The sequence below is a fragment of the Larus michahellis genome, chromosome 6 (genome assembly GCF_964199755.1).
Source record: "Larus michahellis chromosome 6, bLarMic1.1, whole genome shotgun sequence".
Classification (NCBI taxonomy): domain Eukaryota; kingdom Metazoa; phylum Chordata; class Aves; order Charadriiformes; family Laridae; genus Larus; species Larus michahellis.
This window is the reverse complement of record NC_133901.1, coordinates 12,261,921-12,289,585: the sequence shown is the minus strand read 5'-3', so window position 1 is coordinate 12,289,585 and position 27,665 is coordinate 12,261,921. Positions and strand designations below refer to the sequence as shown.

Here is a 27,665-nt window from a genome sequence, read left to right as displayed (position 1 = left end):
CATGAATTAGAAGGCATGTCAAAAAAGCCAATGAATTACCACCACCTTGTTAAGAGAGAAAAACAGAAGTAGTTCTCCAATCCAAATGGTATATAATTTAAGTCTGTCACACCTTGAGGAAATTTTAACACCTTCAGAAAGGCACTGGGGGGGTAGATTACGCCACATAAATTTTAGCCAGTGAGAGTCATCTTTTCTCACAATAACCCAGACAATTACCTCCATCTATACCTCTAGTCTGAAAAGCCTTGACATTAGATGTCCTGTGATTTGAGAATAAATTGTACTGAAGCGAGGACAAACGTGACAGTTTACCTTTTAATATTTTCAAAACCCAGTCATTTATTTGCAGTTATAGGTTAACCATAAAATTTACTTGGACAGCCAGAAGGCATTAACAACAGAAAAAAAAAAACAAACAAACCCACACTTTCGGATTTTCATTACTGGGCACAGAAGAAGTAACAATAGAAAGCAGGATAACTGAAGGAACATGAAGTCTTACAAAACATAAGAACAGGCAGGTTCTAGATTTGGAAGTTGGAGATCATCTGTCGCTTTTAAAATGGGAACCACAAGAATCAACAGTAGTTGCAAGAATCCCTTGGGGCCTCTTGCTGAAAAAAAAATCCTTTAACTTTGCATAATCTTCAACAAATGTCCACTTCGATCTTTTCATGTCATATGAAGTCTTCTCTTCACCTGTTTATATTTGGTCAAAATGGAATATAACTCAGCAGGTTTTGTAGAGGGACTTTCCCCAACAGCTAATCCCTAGAGAATTTAAAGGACTAGCTTTGACTCAATCCATAAATGAGAAGATATTCCCTGTAAATGAAAGACATTTTTTGACAAGCCAGAAGCAGCTTTCTCAAGCAGGCCAGTTTGGGACCTAGTTGCCATTTAAGCAAAAGGATCAGAGGTGGGTCCCATACTGCTAGCACAAGATTAATGCAGCGCTCAATGTTTTCCTTCTCCATTGCTGCAAATCATGGCTGAAAGCAAGCTGGAGGAGAAGAGGGGTGAAATGAAAGCTGTAGTGAGCAATCCAGTAGCTAAAGTTACCTGTTAAATTTGTACTAGTGGAATCAGGATCCAGAAAATGTTAACATCAGCTGAAGCAATAACTCAGCAATAAAGTATGATCAATGGTTTTTAATCCTCTGAAGCAGGTGGAGAAGACAAGCAAATTATCTCAGATGTTTTTTAATATTTTAAAATTATATTTTTAACATAACCTTACACATTTTCACTTCTGAACTCACCAGGCAATTGGGTCAAGAACCGTATAAAGATACAACCACTTTCATCCATCATTAGTATCAATGTCAGAAATCAGATTTCATTCCTGAGCTGATAAAGTTTAATTAAAAAAAAAAAAATCACCAAGACTACTTTAGAGAATTCTATGAAATTCTAAATTAAAAGCATTACTCAACATCCTGTTCTGTAATACATGAGTTTAACAGATATTTCAAGTCTCTCTCAGTTACATTAAAGAAAGTATGCAGTCAACTACAATCAAAGTTAAAACAAAAAAGTGCCTGTGATCTAAGGATCATTATTCCAGACCTGTTGTGAATCAGTGAAAAGGAGAGTAGCAAAGGACATACCTTGGAACTGCTCCCAAAACAATCAAGTTGGCTTTTTGTTTGTTGTTTCCAATTACAGCATTTTTCATATCTCTGTAAATCCAGAAAGAAAAACAAACCCTGGTAAATGATGCTGAGGTACTGAGGGCTTAATCTATAGAATTTACTATTTCCATGAAGGCTTATCAAGTAGTCTTCCACATGTCCATGCTGCACCTACAGGACTGAATAGTGCTTCAGGGCACAGTTTCCACAGCTCACAGATAAATATCCCAGAGCTCTGGGATTCCATTACATCCCAGCTTATGCAAGTAACAAAAACCCAGACTCTCTCACATGCACACCAGACATGAAGAAGTCTCATTATTGAGAAAAACTAGATATACTGACTCTTTGTGCCCATATATTCACTAAACTTCGAAAAGAAAAAAAACCACTATTGTTTGGGACATCAAATGTTGGTAATTTAAAGTATTAACTAAATATTCCACTGGGTGCAGGAAAGGACAAGCTGGGGGGGGGTGGGGGGGGTGGGAAGAAAAGGGAAAAAAAAAAGGAACAGGGAACTATCACCAGTCTCCAGAGACCAGGCTTTCACTCTCCTCTTCACCACAGGCTTCCTTTTGTGAATTTCAGCAGGACACCTAAACATCTGTATGTCAAAATCCCAGGAGTAATGTGGAAACAAAAGTATTTTCCTGTCTAAGAGTTGCTGCAAGGTTAAAGGCATTCACACTATGCTACAGAAACAAGGGAAGCATTTTGGAAAGAGGATACTGGTTGCACACACTAAGTCCTATGAAAATGTGTGGTTTGCAACCTTGTTGTTCAGAAAATTGCTAGTGTATTCTAAACACCATCACCACCTTTTTAAGATTTTTTTTCTTCATACGAACATATTGAACATACATGAACATCCAGAGAATCTGGCAGAAAGCTAGCAAATTATGACCAGTTTCAGAAAATCAAGATGACACATTTCTAGGAAACCTCCTTGTTGTAGGGACCTTCATAAGAGCGGAGTACAAAAGGAGTCCAAATTCAGATAATTATCAGCAAAAAAAAACAAAACTAGATTGATTGTAGTGTTAGTAGTTGCAAAATTGATAAATTAATCACTGGCTAACTATCCCCATAATTAATTCAAATTACTTGGGAGCTTTAGAGGTTGCTTTAAGTTAGCATATTTTCTTGCCACTATTATCGCTCTTTTACCTGTTATCTGCGAGATTTAAGGGATTTAGAATAGCTCTGTTCTTTCAGATCCACCCTGGCCTTCATGAACACTACTCGGTCTTTACATACCCACTGAATGTGCAAATTCCACTGCAATAAGCAGCTGTTAAACTCACTTCTTTAGAGGTACAAAAAACTTCTTAGCCAAGGCAGGCAATATCTGGACTGGCATAAACAGAACCTTTATAAACTTCAATTAGCAGACGGTAATTGCCTGTTCTTCCTGAAGTATTTCACCATGTGACTCACTCTCCCGTTGCACACAGTTATCCAGCCTCAGACAGACGAGTGCTCTAGGAATGTTAAGCAAATGGAGGCTGGCTAACTTCTCCAGTCTGGCTAGTGATCTTGGAGCTCCAACCTCAAGCAGCCCTAAAAGACGCTGAGCGTCGAACTGCAGTTCTGTGTATCTCTTAACACAGGCAGAGTCAGGAAACCACTTGCCTTGTCAAGTGAGCCATTACTTAACAGGAATCTGCCTACCCAGCACACAGTTTTACACAGCTGAGTATCAGCAGAAAATGCTGGATCTTTCTGCTATATCTCCCATAAGTTTGATAACTTTACACCACAAGCCAGAAGGTAGAGGAGTGAGAGCAAGATCAGAAACCAGGCTAAGCTGAAAGCCTAAGAAAATTTAAGGAATGGACTTGAAGATTCCACTAACCTCAGAAACAGTACTTTAGTGGTTTCTATGCTGAATGCTTTATATGAAAGCATCCCAGTCATTTTTGAAGGTTTTTAAAATACAAGAGTCAGTCCAAAACAGTGGCAGAAGCAATGATCAGATGTCTCACAGGAATGGAAACTGTACCAACAGATGTGCTAGGTTCAGGTACTAAACTGCTCAGGCCACTCTAGGACTTCTCACAAGGCTACCTCTCCCTGTTCTCCTTAGGCACCAGCTCTCAAACTCATCAGAAAGGCTGTAGCATATCACATATCTGTGAAGGCGTCTTGAGAAGCTAAAGAGGAGGCACTTGCCAGGCACTCTGAAGAATTAACAAAGAGATTTTGGTGACATTTTAATGCTCTGCTCCGGTGATTTTACACATTATTTTGTGTTTAACAAACAAAACAAAACAAAACATGCCAACAACAAACTTTTCTGACTCCTGCACCAACTCCACAACAGAATGGCTTGCTAACCTTATAACCACTCAATATATAATAAGTACTGCCTATCAGAATTTGATTTAGAGTCCCTTTCAGAAATGGCAAGAATATGGCCAAGTTCAATAATGCTCAAATTGAGAGGTTTAGGGAGGTCACGGTCCTGATCTGTAAATGGTTCAGATGAGCTTCTCCATCCTGGTTCATACAGTTCCTCAGAAAGGTCACGGCAGATACACAAGAAACATCACAAGCTTGAGATTTCTGATAAATCCAACACATGTACATTCGATCACTTCAACTTGCAAGCAAGTAAAATACCTTCAAATTGGTAAGGTGACCAAAAACTGTCAGAGATAGGACTCAGCAAAGATCACCATGTTTGTGTGCATTATGCCTGGGCACTCCCAAGTTCCATGCCACGCTTACCTCTTCAAATTTGCCACTTACAGAAATGAACTTATTCAATACACAGGAAGCAGGTGGATATGGAAACCAAGACTATCCTTAAAATGCCATAATCCAATGTTGAATAATAGTAGACTTTTTTTTTCCCGTAATAATTACATGATTCCATGTTACATTTTATGGAGATTTTCCTGATCAGGAAGCCAATCTCCTTAAGAAGTAAAGAAGTACTATGTGCTGTGCTAGTCTACCAGGTCCTTGGTGAATCATGAACCTTGGAAAAAACGAGGGCAACTCCCTTATTTGAAAACATCATCTCCAACAAGTTTGAGCTTGACTGATTTCAGATCCAAGATGACATCAGATTCATCCAAGGAGACAAAGCAGTAAAGATCTCTATCTTCTACAAGACGTAACAAAGAAACCTCAGAAATTTGTAGTCCAAAACTGGATACCCACTTTATTTCCGAATGTCACGCACACTGCTCCAATTGCCTACTGTGAAAAGGAGTCCTTGGAAAGGAGGATGAAGGAAACAGCAGCAAAAACACAATCACAAAGAGATGAGAACTTCAAAGAACAACTAGTCTATGGTGATTCTAGGCCTAATCCATGAGAAGACCATGACTCAGAGGAGGGAGATACACAGGCTTTATTCCAATAATCAGCTCCCAGCTCTCAGGTAGGTTATCAACCAGGCTGGCACAGTGCCAGCAGCTTCAGAAGAAAAATGCAGATCTTATACAAGTACCTATCACATTCCAGCACTACTTAGAGTTTCTCAGCCTCATGAAGGTATCTTTCTATAGAGCCAAAAGACAAACCATGGAGCTTTCCAATGACAGAGGTCTTAAGATGCATTTGAGGTTGGTTGTTTTTTGGTTTTCGTTTTGTTTTTTTTTTTTATTCCTGGGTATTAAATCTTACAGTTTAAATTCAAATTAAATTCAAAGCCATTTAACAAAATTACATGAATTACAGTAATTTTAATGCATAGACTTAAAATCTGATGGCTGATATTTATGCCTACATTTACTAAAATGCAGTAAAGTAATTTATGTGAAAAACTGTCAAGCAGGATAATACAGGCTGCCAACAATAAAATACAGCAAAGAGATCCTAGCCAAGCGCTTGCAAATATTGCTCCCTGAAGTGCTAAACCAGCTTTCTCCGTCTCCTGTTGCTTCTTAAAGAAATAAGAATACGGTTCTATCAGTTCAATCTTGTGACCACTCACTTTTAAGTTATGAAACTAACTAGAGACTGAAAAAGCAGAAAGACTTATTTTCTTTACCAGCTGAGGCTTATCAGGCCTAACAAGCTTTTGGAACACAGCAACCCATAAGCAATCGGTTCAATTAATTAGCTATAAATAAAGTGCAATGCATGCTGGTTTCATAAGTTTTCATTAGCACAGTATGAGTGTTTAAAATAAAATATTTTAGGAGTACATTAAACTCATTTTTAAAAAAATAAATCTAATTTCCACCCACATGCAGCTTGAGAAGAGTTACAAGAGGAACTAATCTGTCAATTGAGTATGAAGTTAGTGTTTTTATTCTGATGCTCAGTATGTAATTGCTTAAAGGCACAAGATACAGCCCACTTCAGGTAAGCAAGAAGCAATATTAAATATAACAATGTGCAAGTAAAATATGCCCTTTAAGTTTTAGTGACTCCTACCTAATAAAAATGAGTATTATGAAATGTCTTAAGTCCTGAGAAAATTAACATTCTAATCTGTCAATGTGAATTATTATTGCAGAAGCAACGTAACGTGCTGAACTTTGTCCTAAGCAGAAATTACTGGAGTTCCACATCTTCATGAAGTTGACTCTAAGTTTGGGACTCCTCCCACAAAACCACCAGAAGTGTCCGGTAGTTGGTGCACAGTTATCTGAACTGGTGTGAGCTAACTTCCCAGCTGAGAAAGAACAGACTCTGAAGTATTCCTAGCAAGCCCCAGTACCCACATTTCTTCTGCAAAAGATAGCGGCTTTTGTGAGAAAGCAACACGATACACGGGCTCCTCAGTAAGAATTTTTTTTTTTACCTATGTTTTTAAATACCATAAATCAAGAATAAACAGAAGAAATCTTAAAATTCTGATAGAAGCCCTGGGGCTTTCCTATGTCACCTTCTAGCAAAGCAACACAAAAGATCTTGAAACAAGCTAGAGAGACTTGATGAGGAAGCAGCAATAGGAACTACACAGAAGAAGAGGAAATAACAGCTTGCATGGTATTGTCTCAGCTTACGTCTTTTGAAAACAGAGTGGGTATCCATGTTTAAGAGGTTCCTAGACAGAGAAGGATATCAAACATGAGATGAACAATCACAGAAGGAAAAGTATTCCTAGACACTTCAAGCCAACGCTTTCACTTTTAGTATGAAATAGTTACAAGAGATTGCAGACAATTACGCACACAGAGGAAGCATCCAAAACAACGCATCGTCAGACCAGATTTATCTACCAGAGGCTGACCAAAATTACAAACAATAGAATGACGCAAAGCATCATTCTGAAAAGGTTTACAAAATGCAAATATCTAAAAAGCTGAGGTATTGGTAGCTGATACAAGAACACAGCTCAAATAAAAATCTGGACTGGAGTCAGAAGTTAATTGTGCAGCTAAAGTTTGACAATTACGCTTTCTATAGCTTTTGCCTCCTCTTCCTTCCTCCCGCTCTCCCATTTTTATGGACAGATGTGAAACAATCAACAAATGGAATTCATGACAAACTTTGCATGTTAAAATATTTCCATCGTTATTCTGACAGAATTAATTTCTAAGATGGGCACTACTATGGCTTGAATATCTGTTAATTACCCAATGAGTTGTTTTCTCCCCCTTTAGCAGGGAGCATGTTTGTACTAACATGATTACTAGTCCAACCAAGTGAATAAAATGTTAAAAACCCCTGCCAACTCGAGCAAACCACAGAAGTCATAAATCAGCTTATTTTTACAGTTAATCATCAGGTTGGGAAGAAAAGTTAAGATTTCTAATCCCATTCAAAAAATATCAGCTGATGCAGAGAAAAATATGATTTTATAGGAAAGAACAAAGTAGCACATAGAGACACTGTTACTCAGCTTGTTTAACACTTAGAAACTGTTACACAATTAACATACAGCGAAAACTAAACAAACTCAACACTTGGATAAGGAAACCCCAAATCCAGTTATTCCCAATCTTAATTCTGTACTCTCAGACACTGCATAACATCCAAGTGCTGTAGAAAAATAGCATATGGCTATAATTACAGCAATGCAGAACAGTAGAATTTAACATACACAATGCTAAAAGTGATCGTTTAATCCATCTTCTCCATATCACAACGCCACAGAAACCACTTGAACTCCTATCTGAAGTATTCTTTTTGGAGAGGTAACTTACCTTGTCATAAATTTGCTTGCCAAGGAAAAGTCTACCAAATAGAAAGGTAAGATGTTTCAATGATCCATACCTGCAGTCAGAAATATTTATACCTTATTCCCACCCTGAATCTATCCCAGTTCCCAGTACTTATTTTGCTCTATGTGTGGTGTCACAGACTGCAGAAACCTCTCATATCAAATCTTTACTTACATGTAAGAGCTTACATCAGTTATTTCACACGCTAGCTTTCTATATCAAGCTTAACAACTGAAGCTCCCCATGTCTTTAACTGCAGTTTCAACTCAAGTTCCTTTCAAATCTCTAGGCTGACTGACAAAAGAGGAGATGCTGCTTTTCCCAGCTCTCTCTCGCTCAAGCATGTTTTATTGCCTCACCCTTTGCACTGAGTCTGGAAGTCATGCTACAAGTTGCATGAGATCACTGATCAATAGAAAAATTGCCAACTCAACCTTAAGAATGATGTAGCTCAAATTTAAAAGGCTTGAAGTCAGTGGAGGATGGGAATTTAGCTAGCATTTATTATGTAAACTTCTTAAACTAAAAAAACCCACCAAAACCACACAAACCATAGCTAGAGCTCTGTATTATCAGAATGTCAATTTGAGCATCAATGTCTGCTATTTAAATAAACTAGGTCTTAACAGCAAAGAATAATCCAAAGAGAAGTGTGGGGAAAACAGTTGCAGTTCAGCAGAACTCTGGGAAACTGAGAGGCCTCCTGCTCTGTAACACCAGATCAGCAAAATACTTTTTTCACAGCTACCCCGAAACAACCAAACCACACGAAAAGAAGAGCCTTCACCACTGTTGCTTCAGATGAATGACCCAAACTATCAAATATAAGTAACTGTGTTACTTTTTTTTTTTTTTAATTGCCTCTATCTCCCCCCAGGGATATTTCCCTCCCAGGATAAGGAGTGCCTTCTGCATTTAGCAGTATATCCCACAGTTGAAGCAAATATTACATGAAATTTCATTAAGCAGAGAGGCATCTTGTAACACTGCATTTTTCTAGCACTATTTTTCATTGACTGCCTCTTGATTTAAAGTTATTTTAGTCCATTATACCATTTTAAGCCCACCACTGATTATCAAAGGAATGTTATCCACCACAAGGCATTCACGTAGAGAACTCTTAAGTTTCATTCAGTCCAGGAAAATACCATAAAATGGCCTTCCAGCACCTGCTTAGCTGTTCTCACATGTGAGCTCATAATATTATACGGCACTGTCCATTTCACCTTAGGCCAGCAATCACTGAAGGATCACCAAAATTTGTTAATCTGACATAGCTAGTACCCATGAGATTATAATAATCTAGAGTCTTTCCAACATGAAAGTACAGCCTCAGATTTTTACCTCCAAACAGTTATCAGCTAAGATGATATACTGGCCTCCATATGCTTTAGTCATACCTAAACTTCTTTTTTCAAATGGGTTTTAGTAAGTTCTCGCTAGGACAGAAACCCCATAGTTTATCTACAACTAAAACTCCCTCATTCTACATATGGGGGAGTTACTGGACATTTCAGACAATGCATGTTTGACATATGTTTTAGCAAGTGATTTTGCCATCTAGCCTTCCTGCTGCTTTACAATTCCCAAAGAAAAAGTGAAAATAAAAAAAACCTCAACACATTTAAATTATCCGTTCAGCACCAGCAATACAGCGTACATACTGAAATCATTTTCATTATCCGTGAGACAAATTAATAGGTAAACAGAGTCCTGTCCTTTGAAAGTTACAAGAAATGCAAACCCTTTACTGGGAGCTAGCCTAAAAGTATATAGTCCCACATTGCAAACTGAAAATGAGCTTGTTTTGGAAAGTGAGTAAACTCATTTTTTTTAATGCTTATTCCAATCAATTTGAACTGGCAGCTTAGAACCAAAAAGTCAAGTTCCACACACTAAGAATCACAAACTCAGTAGCATTGCTGATTTTGTGGCACACATGCCTGAGGCCCAACCTCTAGTTCAGGCTTAATAACATCCCTCACACCCCCAAGGGGCACAATGACTATCTCTCGCTCACCTACCTGCTACATTTTCATTTTGCCCTCCCTTACAGGCAACCACCTCTCCTTTGCATTTGCCTAACAGATTAACAAGGTTAAACTCTGAAGAACTTCAGAGCATTCAACTATGCTCAGCTTGAAGTTTGCCACTTCTAACTCAGACCCCAAGATTTTTGTGACCAATGCTCACTTGATTTTCTCCAGCTACATCAACTAGTCTGACAGAAGTCGTTTCTGCTCTCTCATCCTACTTACAGCCTGAAATCATCACACCAATAGTATCACTACTCTGGGGCTGGCATCAAGAGAGGGATTTTGGAGAAAAGTGCCTTCATGCCCTTTTGAAAGGCAGCACTGAAACAGATTCATTAATCATCAACCCTCTCTCAGAGTGGCAACTGCAAGGCTTGAAATATTAAACAACCCTATTAGGCTAAGACTGCTAGCCAAATGTAACAGGCATACCTAATTTCCTCAAGTTTAGCCCACCTCTAAATATTAGACCAGAAGCTACAATACATAACATTTACTTGTCAAAAATAGTATTATGCATTTGTACCTTTTGCTGCGTTATAAAGAAGCACAAAAGTGAGAGAGTATCTTATCCTATGACAGGAACACACTTTCTTCCTATTGCATCTTCCTCTCTTCCCTCTGTATCTACACTATTCTTCCCTCTGCCTCTGCAAAACCTATTACATCAAAACCCACTCTTCACAGAGTACTAGTTAATTCTCAAATGATGTTTGAGGCCTTTCAATTTCATCTTCTATCACTCCGAAAACTTGTCTAGCTATTAAATTCCTCAGCTTATCTCTTGAAAGGGAGAAATCAACAAATGGAGTAGTGCTCCCAGCAACCTCTCAGTGTCACCTAAACCCACTCAATTTTCTGTCAGATTCTGCAACCTAAAGAACAAGCTTTCCATTTCCAAGCCACCAAGAGCCTACCCTGTCTCTGAGGGGGAGAGACTCAGAAGCCTCTCCCCTCAACACATGAACGACACTGCACAAAAACAACACTTCAAAAAATTGTATCACTTGTTCTTAGCCAATTAGACCTCAAAGTTTCCCACTGTATCTGAAAGAACATGCATTTACTACAGACTACTGTCTAGGAGATAACAGAATTGATCAAAAATTTACAGAGGCAAAGTGTAACAGGAACAATCCTTTAAGGACTGCTCTGTTTCCACAGGGTCACTCTAGTGAAAGCAAGCACAAGAACATGCAAAGAACAAAACGTGGCTCCTGCAGAAAATTTAGGTTCAGAAGTGCCCATTGAGAGACTGAAAATGTGATTGTATGTGTTCGGGATGCACAATGCAAAAACGAGTGCTGTTCATTATTTAGTCTTAAAGCAGGTTTGCCTAACAGGACATGAAGAACAAGAGGCAGATGTAGCTTCTTCGTAACTGTCTGAACGGGGTACCTGTTGCTCCATTAGAACTGAGATGGGAATTTCTTCTCTTCCCACTCCATGAAGCTGCCTCATAGTTCACACAGCTTTCCCTGCAGGCAGGTGTGGAACACTGCACTGATGCTCTCATTCCAATTGCTATAGCTGAGAAATACAATACACTATTATACAGTCATCTAAACACATACCTGGAACATTTTTTTCAAATCCAAGAATACACAAATGAAAAAAAGTTGGATGTCAAAAAAAAAAAAAAAAACCAACAACCAAAAAACCAACACCACACGCTGTTTGAAGTGTTCCCAATTAATTAAGCAACCGCCCACAGAAGAGATACAAGATAGGTTCCATAAAAGCAACGTTACTACCTAAAATATAAGGGTTTTTTTTCTGGTTTGTGACTACCTTCTGGTATCTTCTGTTTGAAGAAGGCAAAAACCAGCAAGCAGTACAAAACATGTTCAGTCAAATGCAAGTACAAGTCCACTGTCCCTGAGAGGAGCTTTTAACACAAACCCAACTTTGCATCCAAGAACCTACCGCAAAGGTAAGCCCAATTACATCTTGGTTATACTAGAATATTGGTTTCAGAGTCTTCAAAACACTGAGCATAACCACTAACTACTGCAGCACTGTCAGTCTAAGTCTGCAGGGACCCTAAAAACATTACTGTCAGATTCAAAGTGGTCCGCAACTCCTTACCCATATGCCAACTATTATATTTTTCTTTATCAACGCAATCAATTCTCAAACATTCAAAACCGTACTGTGTCGAAAGCATATATAAACCAAATTAAATATACTGCGTAGATCTGTACCAGTACTCCCACCACAGCACTAGACATGCTCCCTGGGAAAAAAGAAGATACTGTAGACATAGACTTTGAAATTCATTCTTCAGTACCAAGTGCCACTTCTACAGGATGTTTCTTTCCTTTCCCTGAGAAATAAAATGTCCCCACAAGTTTGGAAAAATCCTTGTCTAGTAACTCCAGCTGGCTGGATAAGCACATCCATAAAGGACAGAAACAGCAGTAGCGTAGGAATTCTCAGCGCACCACAAAGATGATTATTTACAAGCCTTCAAAGATGACATCGTCTGACTGCTGAGGAACAGCCTGATGAGAAACAGTTGGGACCTTGAGTAAGCCAGATTTGTCAGAAAGAATGCTCCTTTCAATACCAGCCCTTGAGATGGAATTACATAGCTCTCCATAAAATGATAGATTGCCTCTTTGAAGACATCAGGCCAAATGTAAGCATGACAAAACATCTCTCAAAGAAGCCCCTGACCAGCAAATAAATTACAGGACAAAAAAAGGTATCAGTCTTGCATCTGAACAATGTGGTACTGAGCTTACGAGCAGATGAAAAGCGAATGATAGTCTAAGGATCACCACCCAGAACTGCTTTTAAAAATAAATAAATACTGCCACACTGCAAAGCACAGGATGATATTGCAGCAACCACCTTGGGACAAACAAAGCTCTTCTAACAATGCAGAAATTTACACAGCTATCTATGTTGCGCTCTTCTGCCAGAAAGGATAAAAGACTTAAGAGAACTTCTGAGAGAACTCAGTATTTAATCCCCTACAATATCTGTTTGAGGTAGTCTATGCACTGTCAACCCTAAATATATTCCATAGCAGCATACCTGACATTAATGCCGACCTTGCAGAATGCAGTCAAAGCATATTTGAGAAAATTTGAACTGTAGAACAGTGTGTAGATGAAAGGTTTAGAAGAGCACTAAAGTAGACACAAAGCAAACCTGTAAGACCTTTTCAAACGTGAGCATGGCCACAACATAGAGTTTATATTTACAGAAGGAAACTATTATATTAAGTTTGCTCATTTACAAAGACAGTTAACAGAAAGGTAAATACACATTCTGCCATACAGGTGCGGGTACAAAGATGTGGGCCTTGCACACTTTAAATAGTTTGCTCTCAGGTACAGCAAAAGGCAGCAGTCATCCTCGTAAGAATCCCAACATTTCAAATCCTGCACTGAAATTCACCATTTACTAGCAGGTACACACAATTCTCCCCTTCCTACCTACTATTAATACCCAGATGAACGTGACAGAAATGATGCGAACAAAAGTTCTGCAGGAAGCTTGACATCTTGAAATAAGATCAACAGAACCACATACAGCAGTGCCGGACAAAAGGGGAATGGTTTCTCAGTTTTCCCATGAGAAGAAAAAGGAAAAAGCTCCTAGCCAGGTAAGACTTTACTGTCTCGACAAAAGAAGATTCTGAACATAACCTCTCTGACACTTCATGGGAAAGAAAGAAAAAGCAGAGATTTGATCATTTAAATACTTTCAGAATATGTAATTAAAAGCTTTCTCAAGTTACAAGATGACAACTGGATTGGCATGATTTTCAAGTTCAAGAAGCATTTAGCTATATTTTACCTTTATCAAACCTCATTCAGGAGTTGGTTTTCATTAAAATTACAACAACGCAATTAAAAAAAGCCCCAAACCCAAGTTATTCATTCAAGCGTCTTTAATAGCGTAAGAAGAACAGGACTATTGTAACTGAAGACAATCTGCAGAAACAAAGCCTCTTAAGACAGCCTATTTTCTGATCCTTGATATTCATACAGTTCCATCAATCAAAATAAAAATCTAGGTCATCAGTATTTTCAACCAGGATGCAGGAGAAAAAAACCCCAGCACATCTTAGGAACCAAAGATTTTCAGCAAAATATGCAGAATATCTGGTAAAGCTTCTGACAGACACTTCTGGTAGAACTTTAATCCTCTTCTATTCCACCCAATCGGTTCATTCCAACTTCAGTACCTCTTCAGATACCCTGAAGTCAAAGAAAGAAGGGCAAAGCAGTGTTTCTCTGCCCTAAGAGAATCTTGAACTGACAGAAACTTTTTATATATATACTATTCTAAATTCTATTTTCATATATACACTTCTCTAAATTGGACCGTTTCACACCCATCCACAAATATTCAGAAAATAAGAAATCTACCCCATAGGATTTGCTCAATGTCTGGAAAGATATAGTCTCAGAATTAGGATTTTAACCAGAGCAACACAAATATGGTTTACCATCCAAACCCGCCCTTTGAAAGCTATTATGAGGTAAACTGGTACTTTCTTATCTTTCAATGCAAGAAAACCATCTCAGCATAGAATCCACCGACATCCATGGACAAGATGAAGAATTTCAGATGTTAGATGAGACAAAGATACCACCTAAAACTTTTGTTTCTGGGAAATTAGTTATACTTCAAAAGATATGAATAACACCTGAAAAGACAGGGAAGCAATTACCAAGGGTTGTAGGTTCCAGTCCTTTGAAAAGAAAGGAGAGCAGGGAGGGAGCGCCACCCAGGGCTCAGAGCATCTGCCAAGGAGAAAAGAGGGGCTTAGTCAACCCACTTGGACACAGGATGAGACACATCCTTGCCCCTAGGACCATCACACCAGCCCTTATGAGAAGTGGACTAAGAAGGACGAGGGCTGGAAGCAAAACCACACTCTCCTACAGGGAAGAGTCAAGAACCTCTACATAGTTACTGGGGTGTACCAGAAGTTTCTGTACAGGTAAGGTATTTCAACCAATAGAGTTTTCAGGAGTTTTACGTATGTTGTGTTTTTCATGTATTTCAAAGGGACACTAATTCTCATATGTTGCCCCTTGGACGCTTACTGGAATAATTTTTGTTACCCGCTACTGGAAAACACCTCAGACTGTCCTAAGCAACACAACCAATATTCTTGGCTTTTTGATCCACTTTGTCCTTCGATGACTTCTGGTGTGTTGCTAGATAGCCATACTCACTCTTTCAGTTATTACCCCTTATCACTGGAATGCAAGAGAGGTACTGAAACATAATTTGCATTCAAATTAATTTCTATGGAAGCATTTTGTTTCAGCTCACAACTCCCATCACTGAGAAAGAAGCCATGCATAAAAAAAAAAAAAGCCAACACTCAGGCACAGCAGCAGGGGGAAAAGTAAGAGGCAGGTACACTGACTTGGCACTGGAATAAGAGAAAAGAGTCTCAACAGACCTGGAAGAAGAGCAAAAGGTGGCCAAAAGGAAGAAATGTATCAAAAAAAGTTTTGAATGCTCACAGAATGTTTAACCTCATTTCTGGCAAATGGGAGGCTGCGTTATGAACCATATGCACTACAGAGTGATAGTCTGCTAAAACAATACTATCATGTTTGCATTAAAATTTTCCAACAAGATTTCTCAAAAAAAAAAAAAAAAGATAGGAAGAGCTTCTTGCCCTTGACATACAACCCTGGTGGAATTCAAGTAAACCTAGCCTATGTACAATCATCAGCCCAAGTGTGTTTCAGATGACTTACATGACACCTTGCAGGACCTTCTGAGGATCGAGGTCAAATAATCTATCAACATAGTGGCGGCTACTAGCCGTTACCTCCTGCGGAGAAAAAAAAAAAAAAAATTAATAGTTTATATCAATTCATATAATGGCAGATAAACAGGAATGGCTAATGCAGCACAAGTCTACAAAACCTACCAGGCAAGATAGCAGCAAAACCACAGAATCATATTTAAACATTCAGTACGTTACTGCTGGGCAACATCCACACAAAGAATTAACCCTGTGTTTAAGTGTGATTTAAAGAAGATGATGTACACCTCGTGGATAACAACATGTTATGAGTCAAAGCAAGTTAACGGATTGCTGCCAGCAACTGATATGCTTAAAAACAGGGCATGCAAAAGGGGTCTACTCCAGTTATCAGCACTGCCTTAAATTCCAATTTTATTATGTTTAATTGCTATACGGGAAAAAAAAAGCCACAAATTCCTGAAAGAAAAAGTTTCTAAGAGCAGTTAAAGTTGCTCAAGAAGTATACCCACAAACAAGGTCTCAATAATAAAGGATCTTGTATCAAGACATTTTTCTGTAACTTACTTTATCATAACATATCTACAAACTTCAAGAGACTGTCGTTCTATATGCTGTCCCGCAAAACTTCAACAAAGACAGCAGCACAATATTCTCTATAACACTCCCATAGCTACTTTATAAGACAAAGTGAACTCTCTTCTCAGCAACAGGACCATGCTTGTAAGACAAACATTTAAGCACCAATGATTTGTTATTCTCTTTGAGAAGATCCAAAATTGGAGATGGCAAGCGTTCCAAAAAACAGGGGTGGGAAAGGGGAAGGGAATTTTCCCTCCAGGTTCTCACAAACACGTGCCAGGGTGCGTTTCCATTATCTCTCTTTTCTTTCTTTTTTTGCCAACTCAACTTTTTGTTAGGCTTTTCCCATTTTTTCCTTGTGAGTTTTCATTGAAAGAAGCTATAAGGGAATTGTAAACTCTTCCTTGCTTTTTCAAGTATCTACTCTTGGGCTGAATCTGCTCCTGCTTCCCCACCCAGATGTCAGAAGTACTGCCTGTGGTCTCACATAACTCAGAAGAATCATCTAGAGGCAGCAAGACTCCTTTGTCTCCAGGAATACTATTAAATTATGCCAAATAAATTCTACAAATAAACTTCCACCAGGTAATGAAAGACAACATTTTTTAAAACAGCAGTAGACTTTTGTTTACCTGATTTACGTATTTATATGCAAAAGTCTGCTGGACTTCAGAGATCACGCTGCTTTCTATTTCTAAAATATCCTGGCTTTCACCCTATCAACTACTATGTTTGCAATATGCAGAAGAAGGGCATTCATATCCAGGCAAACAAGTTTTTCAGGTAGTGCCCAAAAATAAAGAATTTATCAACATCATCAGTTTTGCGGTTCTTTTACCTAGTGAGAAATTGTAAGGAGGAAAAAAAAAAAAAAAAAAAGAAAAGAAAAAGCGCAATCCCTCAGCTCTTATAAAGAGTATCCACGCTATACCTTCAGCGTTGTTAGTCCCAGCACTGATGAGCAGCAGGACTGGGCAACCAGCCTGGGCTGTTCTACTTACCCTCAGCCTTCCCCGTGGAGAGGACACCCGTGGCGGCTGTCAGCCCCCTTCCCTGCCCACAGATGCCACACACCGGCCTCCTTCCTGCAGCCAGGGCAAAGGGAGCCGTGTCCCCAGGTCCCGAGGGGCTCTGAGGAAAAGGTCCGCCTTTCGCCACCAAAACAACAACCCGCTTTGCCAGACCGGGCTGGGAGAGTGCTGCTTCGCCAGCCACTGCCAGCTTCTGAGGGAGACCCTGCTCTACCCTGCAGCAGCCTGGCTGTTACAGCTCGGAATAACGCCTCTTTCTGCTGAACGGGAGTTTCAAGGGACCAAAAACATTCACGGGAGGGCGGCTGAGGAGCGCGAGTCGTGTCATCAGGTAAAAATACACTTAAGAGAACCAGGTACCTCTAACAAAAATGGGAACAGACTCCCCAGAAACGGGGAGGGAAAAGCCGTTTTGAAGAGAAAAACACCTCTGGGAAGAAGTTGTTACGACGCGGGTGGGGGGCACAAGGGGCCAGGCGCCCCACCGCCGCCCGTGCAACCCCCGCGGCCCACCGCCGCCCGCAAGGCCCGCTCCCGGCCCCGGGCCCGGGCCCGGGCCCCCCGCCACCACACAAAGGGGCCCGGCAGGTGCCAGGAGCCCCACCACTGCCACCATGCACACACACGCCCCGCCAAGGTCAGGCCGAGCCCGGCGGCGGGCGGGCGCCCCCCCCGGCGGCGGCAGCGGCACTCACCGAGAGGACGCTCATGCGGAGCGGCGCCTCCAGCACGCACGCCATCTTGGCGGAACGCAGCAGCAGCAGCAGCTCCGGCGGCGGCGCCCTCCCTCCCTCCCTCCCTCCCTCCCTCACGCCCGCGCGCGCGCCGCCGCCGCCGGCGGGCAGGGCCTCATGGCGGAGCGCCGCCGCCGCGCGCCCGGCGAATCGGCCGACGCCGAAAGCCCCGCTGCCTTCCGCCAGCCCGCCGCCACTGGGCACGCGCGGCGCTCTCCGCTCGCGCACACCACCACCCGCCCCGCCGCCGAGCCGCGCAGGCGCCCCGCCGCCACCGCCCAGGTTCGCGCAGGCGCGGACGCTGTGGCGAGCGCTCCCCGCTGCGGCGGGAGAGGCGGCCGTCGCCATGTCGGCGGGGACGGAGCGGTCCGCGGGAGCGCAGGCGACCGACCCAGCCCTCCTTATTGCCCTCCAGGGAGAGGAGCGGGGCGACTGGCTTTGCCCGAGGAAAGCCCGGACGCTGGGGCGGGGGGAAGCTGACTTTACCACAGGCCTCACACAGCGCCGCTGCTGCTTGACTGGTCCCCGCTCCGCACGGCAGCTCTCAGGAACAGCCCCTCGGCTGTCCAGCGACAGCCCGAGCTGTTTTTCATTACGAGCAACCAGGTTTAGGTTCGGCTACCTCACGTTCTGACTGCACTAGGGGAAGTCACGGAGTTTTGCAGGTCCTTCTGTCATGTCCTCATCCTGCGTTTTGCCCCCCGTCTCCGTGGAGTTCCTGGAACATCATGAAGATGGTGGGTTGGCAGCTCATCCACATGGGGTATATGGGGAGCTGGAGCCTTGCTGAGAACCATCTGCTCAGGCACAGTCTTTGCCAGGGACACAGGCATAGCCATAAAAGAGATGGTGTGGGTTCCTTCTTTCGTTATTGCTTTTGTTGCTTTCATGGATTTGTTTGGGTTGGGTTTTTGCAGAAAACACTCACAAAAAAAACCCCAGAACTTCACTCAGATTTGCTGTAGGCTTCTCTAGGATCTTTTTGTATTGGCCCCCCTCTATATCACCTTTTTAGGCATGGGGATACTAATTTTATCCACCCATTGCTCCTGAAGACAGAACTTCAGCAGGGGGGAGGATAGTAAAAACATCACAGGCCAGGTTCATGCATCTTAAATTCTGCTCTTGCGATGTAAACACAGATTTGCCAGATGTTAGAGATTCCAGAGGATAATGGGAGCACAATAAACATACTTTGGGATGCTGTCACAAGTTGACTTTAATAGCTTTAATTAAAAAAAAATACTCCAGTTAGTTACAGAAAAAAGCTATACCCCTTTACTTTGTTTTTTCTCAGAGTAGATTAATAATGTGCTTTGAGCAAAATACCTGCGTGCTGGCCTGGAATGAAACACGTGAACACTTTTCTTAAACACTTTTTAGGTAACAGCAAAAACATTTTTAGGCTAAGTGCAAGTTTCATACACTGAAAAATCTGTGATACAAGGGTCTGACAGAGAAACGTTTTCCAGATGTTTCTCACCAAAATTTAAAAATTTTTCAAAAGGACCCTAAAGCTTCTTTTTAAAGAGGACTGAAGACTCCAGGTCTTAAAAGGCAATTAAACTTTGTCAGCCCTCCCTAGTGTTTTACATACTTTTTGGAGTATTTGGTCTTCACTGAGAAGCTTCAAGTTCAGAGCTTCAATTAAACTCTAGACGCAGCAGAGGATCTTGCTGACAGGGAAAATCTGTAACAGACGAGAGCACAGTAGAGCTGGACACTTCAAACTGCAAAGAGGGTGTGAACAAGTCCAAGAAAGGGCACAGTAACCCTGTATACATCACACATTATTTATACTAAAAAAAACAACCAACCCAACTCTATGTTAACGATATTTACCGGCTGTGTTCTGCTCAATGGATGCTGAAATATTTATTAAAAAAAAATCTTAAGAGATTGAAAAATCGGTATTCTATCTTGTCAAAGTCTCTTTCTAGAAAATCCAAACACATTTAGGACAAAGGGGGAGGATGTGGGACAACACACAACAGAACAGTTTGCTTTAAAAACACATGAAATCAGACTAAAAATGTCTATTACATGTAATGTACATCTTCCACTCCAGTACATGGAGAATCTCATGGCTGAATACCATGCTCAGATTTCTTAGGACAACTTTCAAGTTCATAACATAATTTATACTTAAAATACTTTATTTCCATTATAGTCTTCAGATCATGAGGCATGCGTAAGATTTTAGCATTGTAGACCCAGGACCCTTAAAGATAGTCAGCCGTCTTCAGTAATCTAGCAGGTAGTTCACAGCTACTTTAGATAACCAGAGTGTTACACCACACACTTCCAGTTTTTCATCCCATTGTACCACAGTCCTCTTTGGAGGCTCTTCTGACAGATGAGCCGGCATAGAGAGACAGGGGAGGAGCATTAACAGCACCCAACTAATCATTTAGTAAACAAGATAGCATCCTCCGGAGAAAAAAAAACCCAGGATGTTAATGGCATCAACCCATCAATACAAAGCTGTTAATCAGAACTGTGGAAAGCACTAATTTTGCCATTTTCTAGCCCTTGAATACTGATATGCATTTAGTTTTCACCGTGAATGCTGACAGGAGAGGAACCACCTAGAATGTGGAAGTGGTTGTTGTCCTGGTTCCGGTGGGGATAGGGTTAACTTTTCCTGGTATTCCATGCCATGTGAGCCACGCCCACCCTGAGCTGCCGGGGGAGGGGGCAGGAAGTTGCTGCTTAAAAGCGGGCTGGGGCGTCCCGGGTCCCGACGGTCGGCGAGCGGCGGGGAGCAGCGGTTCCGTAATCGCGTTTGTATATTCCCCTATCCGTGTTGTTGTTGTTGTTGTTGTTGTTGTTGTTGTTTGCCTGTTCCCTTTGCTGTTCTGTTAAACTGCCTTTGTCCCAACCCAAGAGTCTTGCCTTTTCTTACGATCCTTCCTGTATTAGGAAGGCACGTGCGAGCGGCACGTGGTTCTTTGTTGCCGTCTGAGGCTAAACCACGACAGTCCTTTTTGGCGCCCAACGTGGGGCTTGAAGGGTTGAGATAACGACAGAATCCAACTAGAACGTGGAAAAAACGGTTTTGGTTTTTTTCTTGTATGCATTTATTTTATTAGGTAAGTAGTCACTGGTCATCATGTTGCTTGGTTTGTTCTCATGGCTGTGTTACATAAATTCCTATATGGCTTATGTACTCCCTGCGATGCTGTTTACCATGTCTGGAAGAGGGATGAGGATTATCATTCTGCTGTCCTGTGCGATATCTGTTTATGATATGATAACATCACTGTTCAGACGGTTATTTTGGGGTGTTTATGTGGTTTTGTTGTCCTGTCCGTACATTGGACACCGTCTCTCAGAATTTGTTAATAGTTTCCCCAGCCCTTTTGCCTCCCTTTTCTCCTTCGGGTCAGGTATGACAGCTTTTGAGAATCTTGAATATCCTTGGGATACTCAAACTAGTGTGTTCCTAGTGCTATGTCTGCTGAATACGTTCCAGGTCTTGTTTAGGGTTAAGCGACTATTTAAGACTACCACCCGGAGATCTGCTCCGAGGCTGGATAGTCAGGGGTGGCATGGCATGTGGGAGAGCATGGGCAGGTACCTAGAGAACTACTCGCCTCCAATGGTCTGGGACTTCACCCCTGAACAATTACAGGACCCTGATAAAGTGGTAGAATATTTGAAGGGAAAATGTTGTGGCTATTCTAGAGAGGCACAACTCACCGCGCTGTGCTGGGCCCTGGCCAGTATCTACCAGGCACTGCTCAGAATTATGCAGCACCCTCAAGGGGAAGAGATGGAAACCAGACCGGCGGCCCCTGCGGCTGCTGCAGCCCCTGCGGCGGCCCCTGCGGCTGCTGCAGCCCCCGTGGTGGCCCCTGCGGCTGCTGCAGCCCCCGTGGTAGCCCCTGCCACTGAACCAGAGAACCAACCCGTGCCGGTATCAGTTGCCCCCATACAGAAGAAGAAGTACACAAAGAAATCAGTTCGCTTAGTAAGAGATGATGATGAACCAGGGCCATCACGAGAGCAGGAGGAAGAGGCAGAACCAGAGATAATTACTCGATCCCTATCCTTGAGTGAGCTGCGGGATATGCGAAAAGATTTCAGCCGACTTTCAGGCGAGCACATTGTCACCTGGCTGCTCCGGTGCTGGGATAATGGGGCCAGTAGCCTGGAATTAGAGGGTAGGGAGGCCAGGCAGCTGGGATCCCTGTCTAGGGAAGGCGGCATTGACAAGGCGATTGGGAAAAAGACCCAAGCCCTCAGCCTCTGGAAACGACTCCTGTTAGGCGTGAGGGAGAGGTACCCCTTCAGTGAGGATGTTGTATGTCAGCCAAGCAAGTGGACTACCATGGAAAGAGGTATCCAGTACCTGAGAGAATTAGCCGTGCGGGAGATGATTTATTATGACTTGGACAATGCCGACTTACCCACAGACCCTGATGAGGTGCGATGCACAAGGCCCATGTGGCGGAAGTTTGTACGGAGCACACCATCGTCATATGCCAACTCCCTGGCAGTAATGGAATGGAAAGGTGAAGAGGGACCAACGGTGGATGAGGTAGCTGGCCGGCTCTGGCGATATGAAGAAAGTCTCTCTTCCCCCCTTGTCTCAGCTGTGGAGAAACTGTCGCGGAAGGTCCAGCAACTTGAAGAGAATATGTTCTACTCCCCACCTGCACGGGCCAGCATCTCAGCTATTAGAAGCAGGCATTTCCCCACTCAAGAGAGAGAGTACAGAGGGTACACACCACGAGGCACCCTGTGGTTCTACCTGCGGGACCACGGAGAGGACATGAGGAAGTGGGATGGACGACCTACTTCGATCCTGCGGACACGGGTACAGGAGTTGCAAGGAAGGACAACCACAAAAGGGGATCCCTCCAGGAAAAGTGCCGCCCCAGTTTCCAGTGGGCCGTTCCCCAGACAAAGCAGAAGGCCTGATCTTGATTCTGATCCTCTTGAAGGAACTTCCAAGTCATTTATGCAAGAAGTGAGTAATGGATACTATGACGAGTATTAGGGGGGCCCTGCCTCCGGCCAGGTGGAGGAAAGGGACAACCGGGTTTATTGGACAGTGTGGATTCGATGGCCTGGCACATCAGACCCACAGGAGTATAAGGCTCTAGTGGACACGGGTGCGCAGTGTACTTTAATACCATCAAGCTATAGAGGGGCAGAACCCATTTGTATTTCTGGGGTGACAGGGGGATCCCAAGAGTTGACTGTACTGGAGGCAGAAGTGAGCCTAACTGGGAATGAGTGGCAAAAGCATCCCATTGTGACTGGCCCAGAGGCTCCATGCATCCTTGGTATAGATTACCTCAGGAGAGGGTATTTTAAGGACCCAAAAGGGTACCGCTGGGCCTTTGGCATAGCTGCTTTGGAGACAGAGGAAGTTAAACAGTTGTCTGCCTTGCCTGGTCTCTCGGAGGATTCTTCTGTTGTGGGGTTGTTGAGGGTCAAAGAACAACAGGTGCCGATTGCTACCACAACGGTGCATCGGCGGCAGTATCGCACTAACCGAGACTCTCTGATTCCCATCCATGAGCTGATTCGTCAACTAGAGGTTCAAGGAGTGATCAGCAAGACTCGCTCACCCTTTAACAGTCCCATATGGCCGGTGCGAAAATCTAATGGAGAGTGGAGGCTAACTGTAGACTATCGTGGTCTGAATGAAGTCACGCCACCGCTGAGTGCTGCCGTGCCGGACATGCTAGAACTCCAGTACGAACTGGAGTCCAAGGCAGCCAAGTGGTATGCCACGATTGATATAGCGAATGCATTCTTCTCAATCCCTTTGGCAGCAGAGTGCAGGCCACAGTTTGCTTTCACTTGGAGGGGCGTCCAATACACCTGGAATCGACTGCCCCAGGGGTGGAAACACAGCCCCACCATTTGCCATGGACTGATCCAGACTGCACTGGAACAGGGTGAAGCTCCAGAACATCTGCAGTACATTGATGACATCATTGTATGGGGAAACACAGCAGAAGAAGTTTTTGAGAAAGGGAGTAAAATAGTCCAAATCCTTCTGAACGCTGGTTTTGCTATAAAGCAAAGTAAGGTCAAGGGACCTGCGCAGGAGATCCAGTTTTTAGGAATAAAATGGCAAGATGGACGCCGTCAGATCCCAATGGATGTGATCAACAAAATAGCAGCTATGTCTCCACCAACTAGTAAAAAGGAAACACAGGCTTTCTTAGGTATTGTGGGTTTTTGGAGAATGCATATCCCAGATTACAGTCAAATTGTAAGCCCTCTGTATCAAGTAACCCGGAAGAAGAATGATTTTAAATGGGGTCCTGAGCAACGACAAGCTTTTGAACAAATCAAACAGGAAATAGTCCATGCAGTGGCCCTGGGGCCAGTCCGGGCAGGACAAGATGTTAAAAATGTGCTCTATACCGCAGCCGGGGAGAACGGCCCTACCTGGAGCCTCTGGCAGAAAGCACCAGGGGAGACTCGAGGTCGACCCCTAGGGTTTTGGAGTCAGGGATACAGAGGATCCGAAGCCCGCTACACTCCAACAGAAAAAGAGATATTGGCAGCATATGAAGGGGTTCGAGCTGCTTCGGAAGTAGTTGGTACAGAAGCACAGCTCCTCTTAGCACCTCGACTGCCGGTGCTGGGTTGGATGTTCAAAGAAAGGGTCCCCACCACACATCATGCAACCGATGCTACATGGAGTAAGTGGATTGCACTGATCACGCAGCGAACTCGAATGGGAAACCCCAGTCGCCCAGGAATTCTGGAAGTGATCATGGACTGGCCAGAAGGCAAGGATTTCGGAATGTCACCAGAGGAGGAGGTGACGCGTGCAGAAGAGGCCCCACCATATAATAAACTGCCAGAAAATGAGAAGAAATATGCCCTGTTCACTGATGGGTCCTGCCGTATTGTGGGAAAGCATCGAAAGTGGAAGGCTGCTGTGTGGAGTCCTACACGACGGGTTGCAGAAGCCAGTGAGGGACAGGGTGAATCGAGCCAGTTTGCAGAGGTGAAGGCTATTCAGCTGGCTTTGGACATTGCTGAGCGAGAAAAATGGCCAGTACTTTATCTCTACACTGACTCATGGATGGTGGCAAATGCTCTGTGGGGGTGGTTACAGCAGTGGAAGCAGGGCAACTGGCAGCGCAGAGGCAAACCCATCTGGGCTGCTGACCTATGGCAAGATATTGCTGCCCGGATAGAGAATCTGGTTGTGAAAGTACGCCATGTAGATGCCCATGTACCGAAGAATCGGGCCACGGAGGAACATCAGAACAACCAGCAGGTGGATCGGGCCGCTAGGATTGAAGTGGCTCAAGTGGATCTGGACTGGCAACGTAAGGGTGAACTATTCATAGCTCGGTGGGCCCATGACTCCTCAGGCCATCAAGGGAGAGATGCGACATATAGATGGGCTCGTGACCGAGGGGTGGACTTGACCATGGACACTATTGCACAGGTCATCCATGAATGTGAGACATGCGCTGCGATCAAACAAGCCAAGCGTTTGAAGCCTCTTTGGTATGGAGGGCGATGGCTGAAATACAAATATGGGGAGGCCTGGCAGATTGATTATATCACACTGCCACAAACCCGTCAAGGCAAGAGCTATGTGCTCACAATGGTGGAAGCAACCACTGGATGGCTGGAAACATACCCTGTGCCCCATGCCACTGCCCGGAACACTATCCTGGGCCTTGAAAAGCAAGTCCTGTGGCGACATGGTACCCCAGAGAGAATTGAGTCAGACAACGGGACTCATTTCCGAAACAGCCTCATAGACACCTGGGCCAAAGAGCATGGTATCGAGTGGGTGTATCACATCCCCTATCACGCACCAGCCTCTGGGAAGATAGAACGATACAATGGACTGTTAAAAACTACACTGAGAGCAATGGGTGGTGGGACTTTCAAACACTGGGATACACATTTAGCAAAAGCTACCTGGCTAGTTAACACCAGGGGATCTAACAATCGGGCTGGCCCTGCCCAATCAAAACTTCCACGTACTGTAGAAGGGGATGAAGTCCCCGTAGTGCATATGAAGAATATGCTAGGGAAGACAGTCTGGGTTAGTCCTGCCTCAGGCAAAGGCAAACCCATCCGTGGGATTGCTTTTGCCCAAGGACCTGGGTGCACTTTGTGGGTGATGCGGCAGGATGGGGAAGTCCGATGTGTACCTCATGGGGATCTGATTTTGGGCGAGAATAGCCAATGAATCAGATTGTGTGCTGTTAATTGATAAGTAACACTGTCACTGTATGTCCTCATTGCTATAATTGATATCAGTTGTACTACAAGTAAGGCACAGGGATGATGGGATAAGAACTGATCTCAGCAGCTGGCGCCCAGCAGTTTCCTCAAGATCTACATCTTCAGCCCACGGACTGCGTGCATGAGCCACACCAGGTGCACCAGTCACAAGCTCCGAAAAATACAGCATGCAACAGACCAGCACCACCCAGCATCTCACCTGCCCTGAGAGACTGTTCTAACAAATGGAGCCCAAAGCCGTGGATTAAAAGAACTCAACGGACACTTTGGAGGGATGACCCATAAACTAAGGGCATTATATGTGTGTATATATATATATAACAGGGGAAAGTGGTGGCAATTCATTGGAACCTGCTGGGCATGGCATAGATGGTATGGAATAAGGGGTGGATAATGTCCTGGTTCCGGTGGGGATAGGGTTAACTTTTCCTGGTATTCCATGCCATGTGAGCCACGCCCACCCTGAGCTGCCGGGGGAGGGGGCAGGAAGTTGCTGCTTAAAAGCGGGCTGGGGCGGCCCGGGTCCGGCCGGTCGGCGAGCGACGGGGAGCAGCGGTTCCGTAATCGCGTTTGTATATTCCCCTATCCGTGTTGTTGTTGTTGTTTGCCTGTTCCCTTTGCTGTTCTGTTAAACTGCCTTTGTCCCAACCCAAGAGTCTTGCCTTTTCTTACGATCCTTCCTGTATTAGGAAGGCACGTGCGAGCGGCACGTGGTTCTTTGTTGCCGTCTGAGGCTAAACCACGACAGTTGTAAAGACAGAAGCCTTGACCTTAGTGTTTCCCTGCTACATAACTCACACTCACCAATCCACTTCACTCGCTGCTCCTTGTCCAGCTCCCTCTTCCTGTCAGGATGCTTTCCTCTCCACGGTGCCGGTGCCTTCAAGGAGTAAAAGCACACAGGAGCTACCTCTGCTCTCAAGGGCAGCACAGTCCTGAGGAAGTTGCGCTCTGTCTGGACTCCAAAATCTCAGCACAGAACACCAGCAGAATTTGACACGAAGACTAACAAGTCTAATGACATTGTCCTTTTCATGAATTCATTGAGTTTTGTTATCCTCACAGCCTTTTAGGCCAAAGGAGTGTAATTTGTTTGCTAATAACTCAGGGCAAACTAGAACAGTAAAAAGAAAACTTCCAACTCCTGTTCTCCCTTAGCTGCAGTTTATGAAGGTACTTTGGAAGATTCCAAATCCAGCAGTAAGAATTCAGCAAGTTACATGCTACTGAAAAGAAGTGGCAGGTGAAAACTTAGGCTAATGATAACGGTAGGCATATCGTCTCAAGGAACTCTGTGTTGTCCCAACCACCTTATGTGAAAACAGAACACAGCCTTAATTAGTAAGAACTGAGACAGTGATGATGCCTGCATTTCGGAAGCTGCTCATCCTAACTACCTGCCTTTTAATTTTAAGACATGGTTCTCAATTCTTAAGAGACAGCACACAAGTGAGTTTTTAAGAACAGAGATGCACTCTTCCACGGTTCCCATAAAACCATCATGCTTCAAATTAAGAG

At 43.4% G+C, this 27,665-nt stretch overlaps 1 protein-coding gene and 1 long non-coding RNA gene across 10 annotated transcripts in view; both read right to left on the bottom strand.

Annotated features, from left to right (window-relative positions):
- Positions 1 to 18,141, bottom strand: part of ARMC8 (armadillo repeat containing 8) — a 74,943-nt gene extending 56,802 nt beyond the window's left edge. For 2 of the 9 annotated variants that reach the window (XM_074591994.1, XM_074591995.1), the window contains exons 1-3: positions 17,862 to 18,138; positions 15,543 to 15,619; positions 1,614 to 1,685 (exon numbers count right to left, since the gene is read on the bottom strand). In XM_074591994.1, the coding sequence (XP_074448095.1) occupies positions 1,614 to 1,685; positions 15,543 to 15,619; positions 17,862 to 17,906 (194 nt within the window). In that variant the 5' untranslated portion in view covers positions 17,907 to 18,138. Of the gene's footprint in view, positions 1 to 1,613; positions 1,686 to 11,202; positions 11,325 to 15,542; positions 15,620 to 17,861 lie in introns of those variants that run through there. The other 7 variants (XM_074591999.1, XM_074591998.1, XM_074592000.1 and 4 more) reach the window with 7 other exon arrangements.
- An 866-nt stretch (positions 18,142 to 19,007) lies between these two features.
- On the bottom strand, positions 19,008 to 27,063 carry LOC141744994 (uncharacterized). Its single transcript, XR_012587637.1, has 3 exons — positions 26,952 to 27,063; positions 19,498 to 19,590; positions 19,008 to 19,126 (listed from the first exon to the last, which is right to left on the bottom strand). It is a non-coding gene; the product is annotated as an uncharacterized LOC141744994 (long non-coding RNA).
- Positions 27,064 to 27,665: the final 602 nt, after the last annotated feature.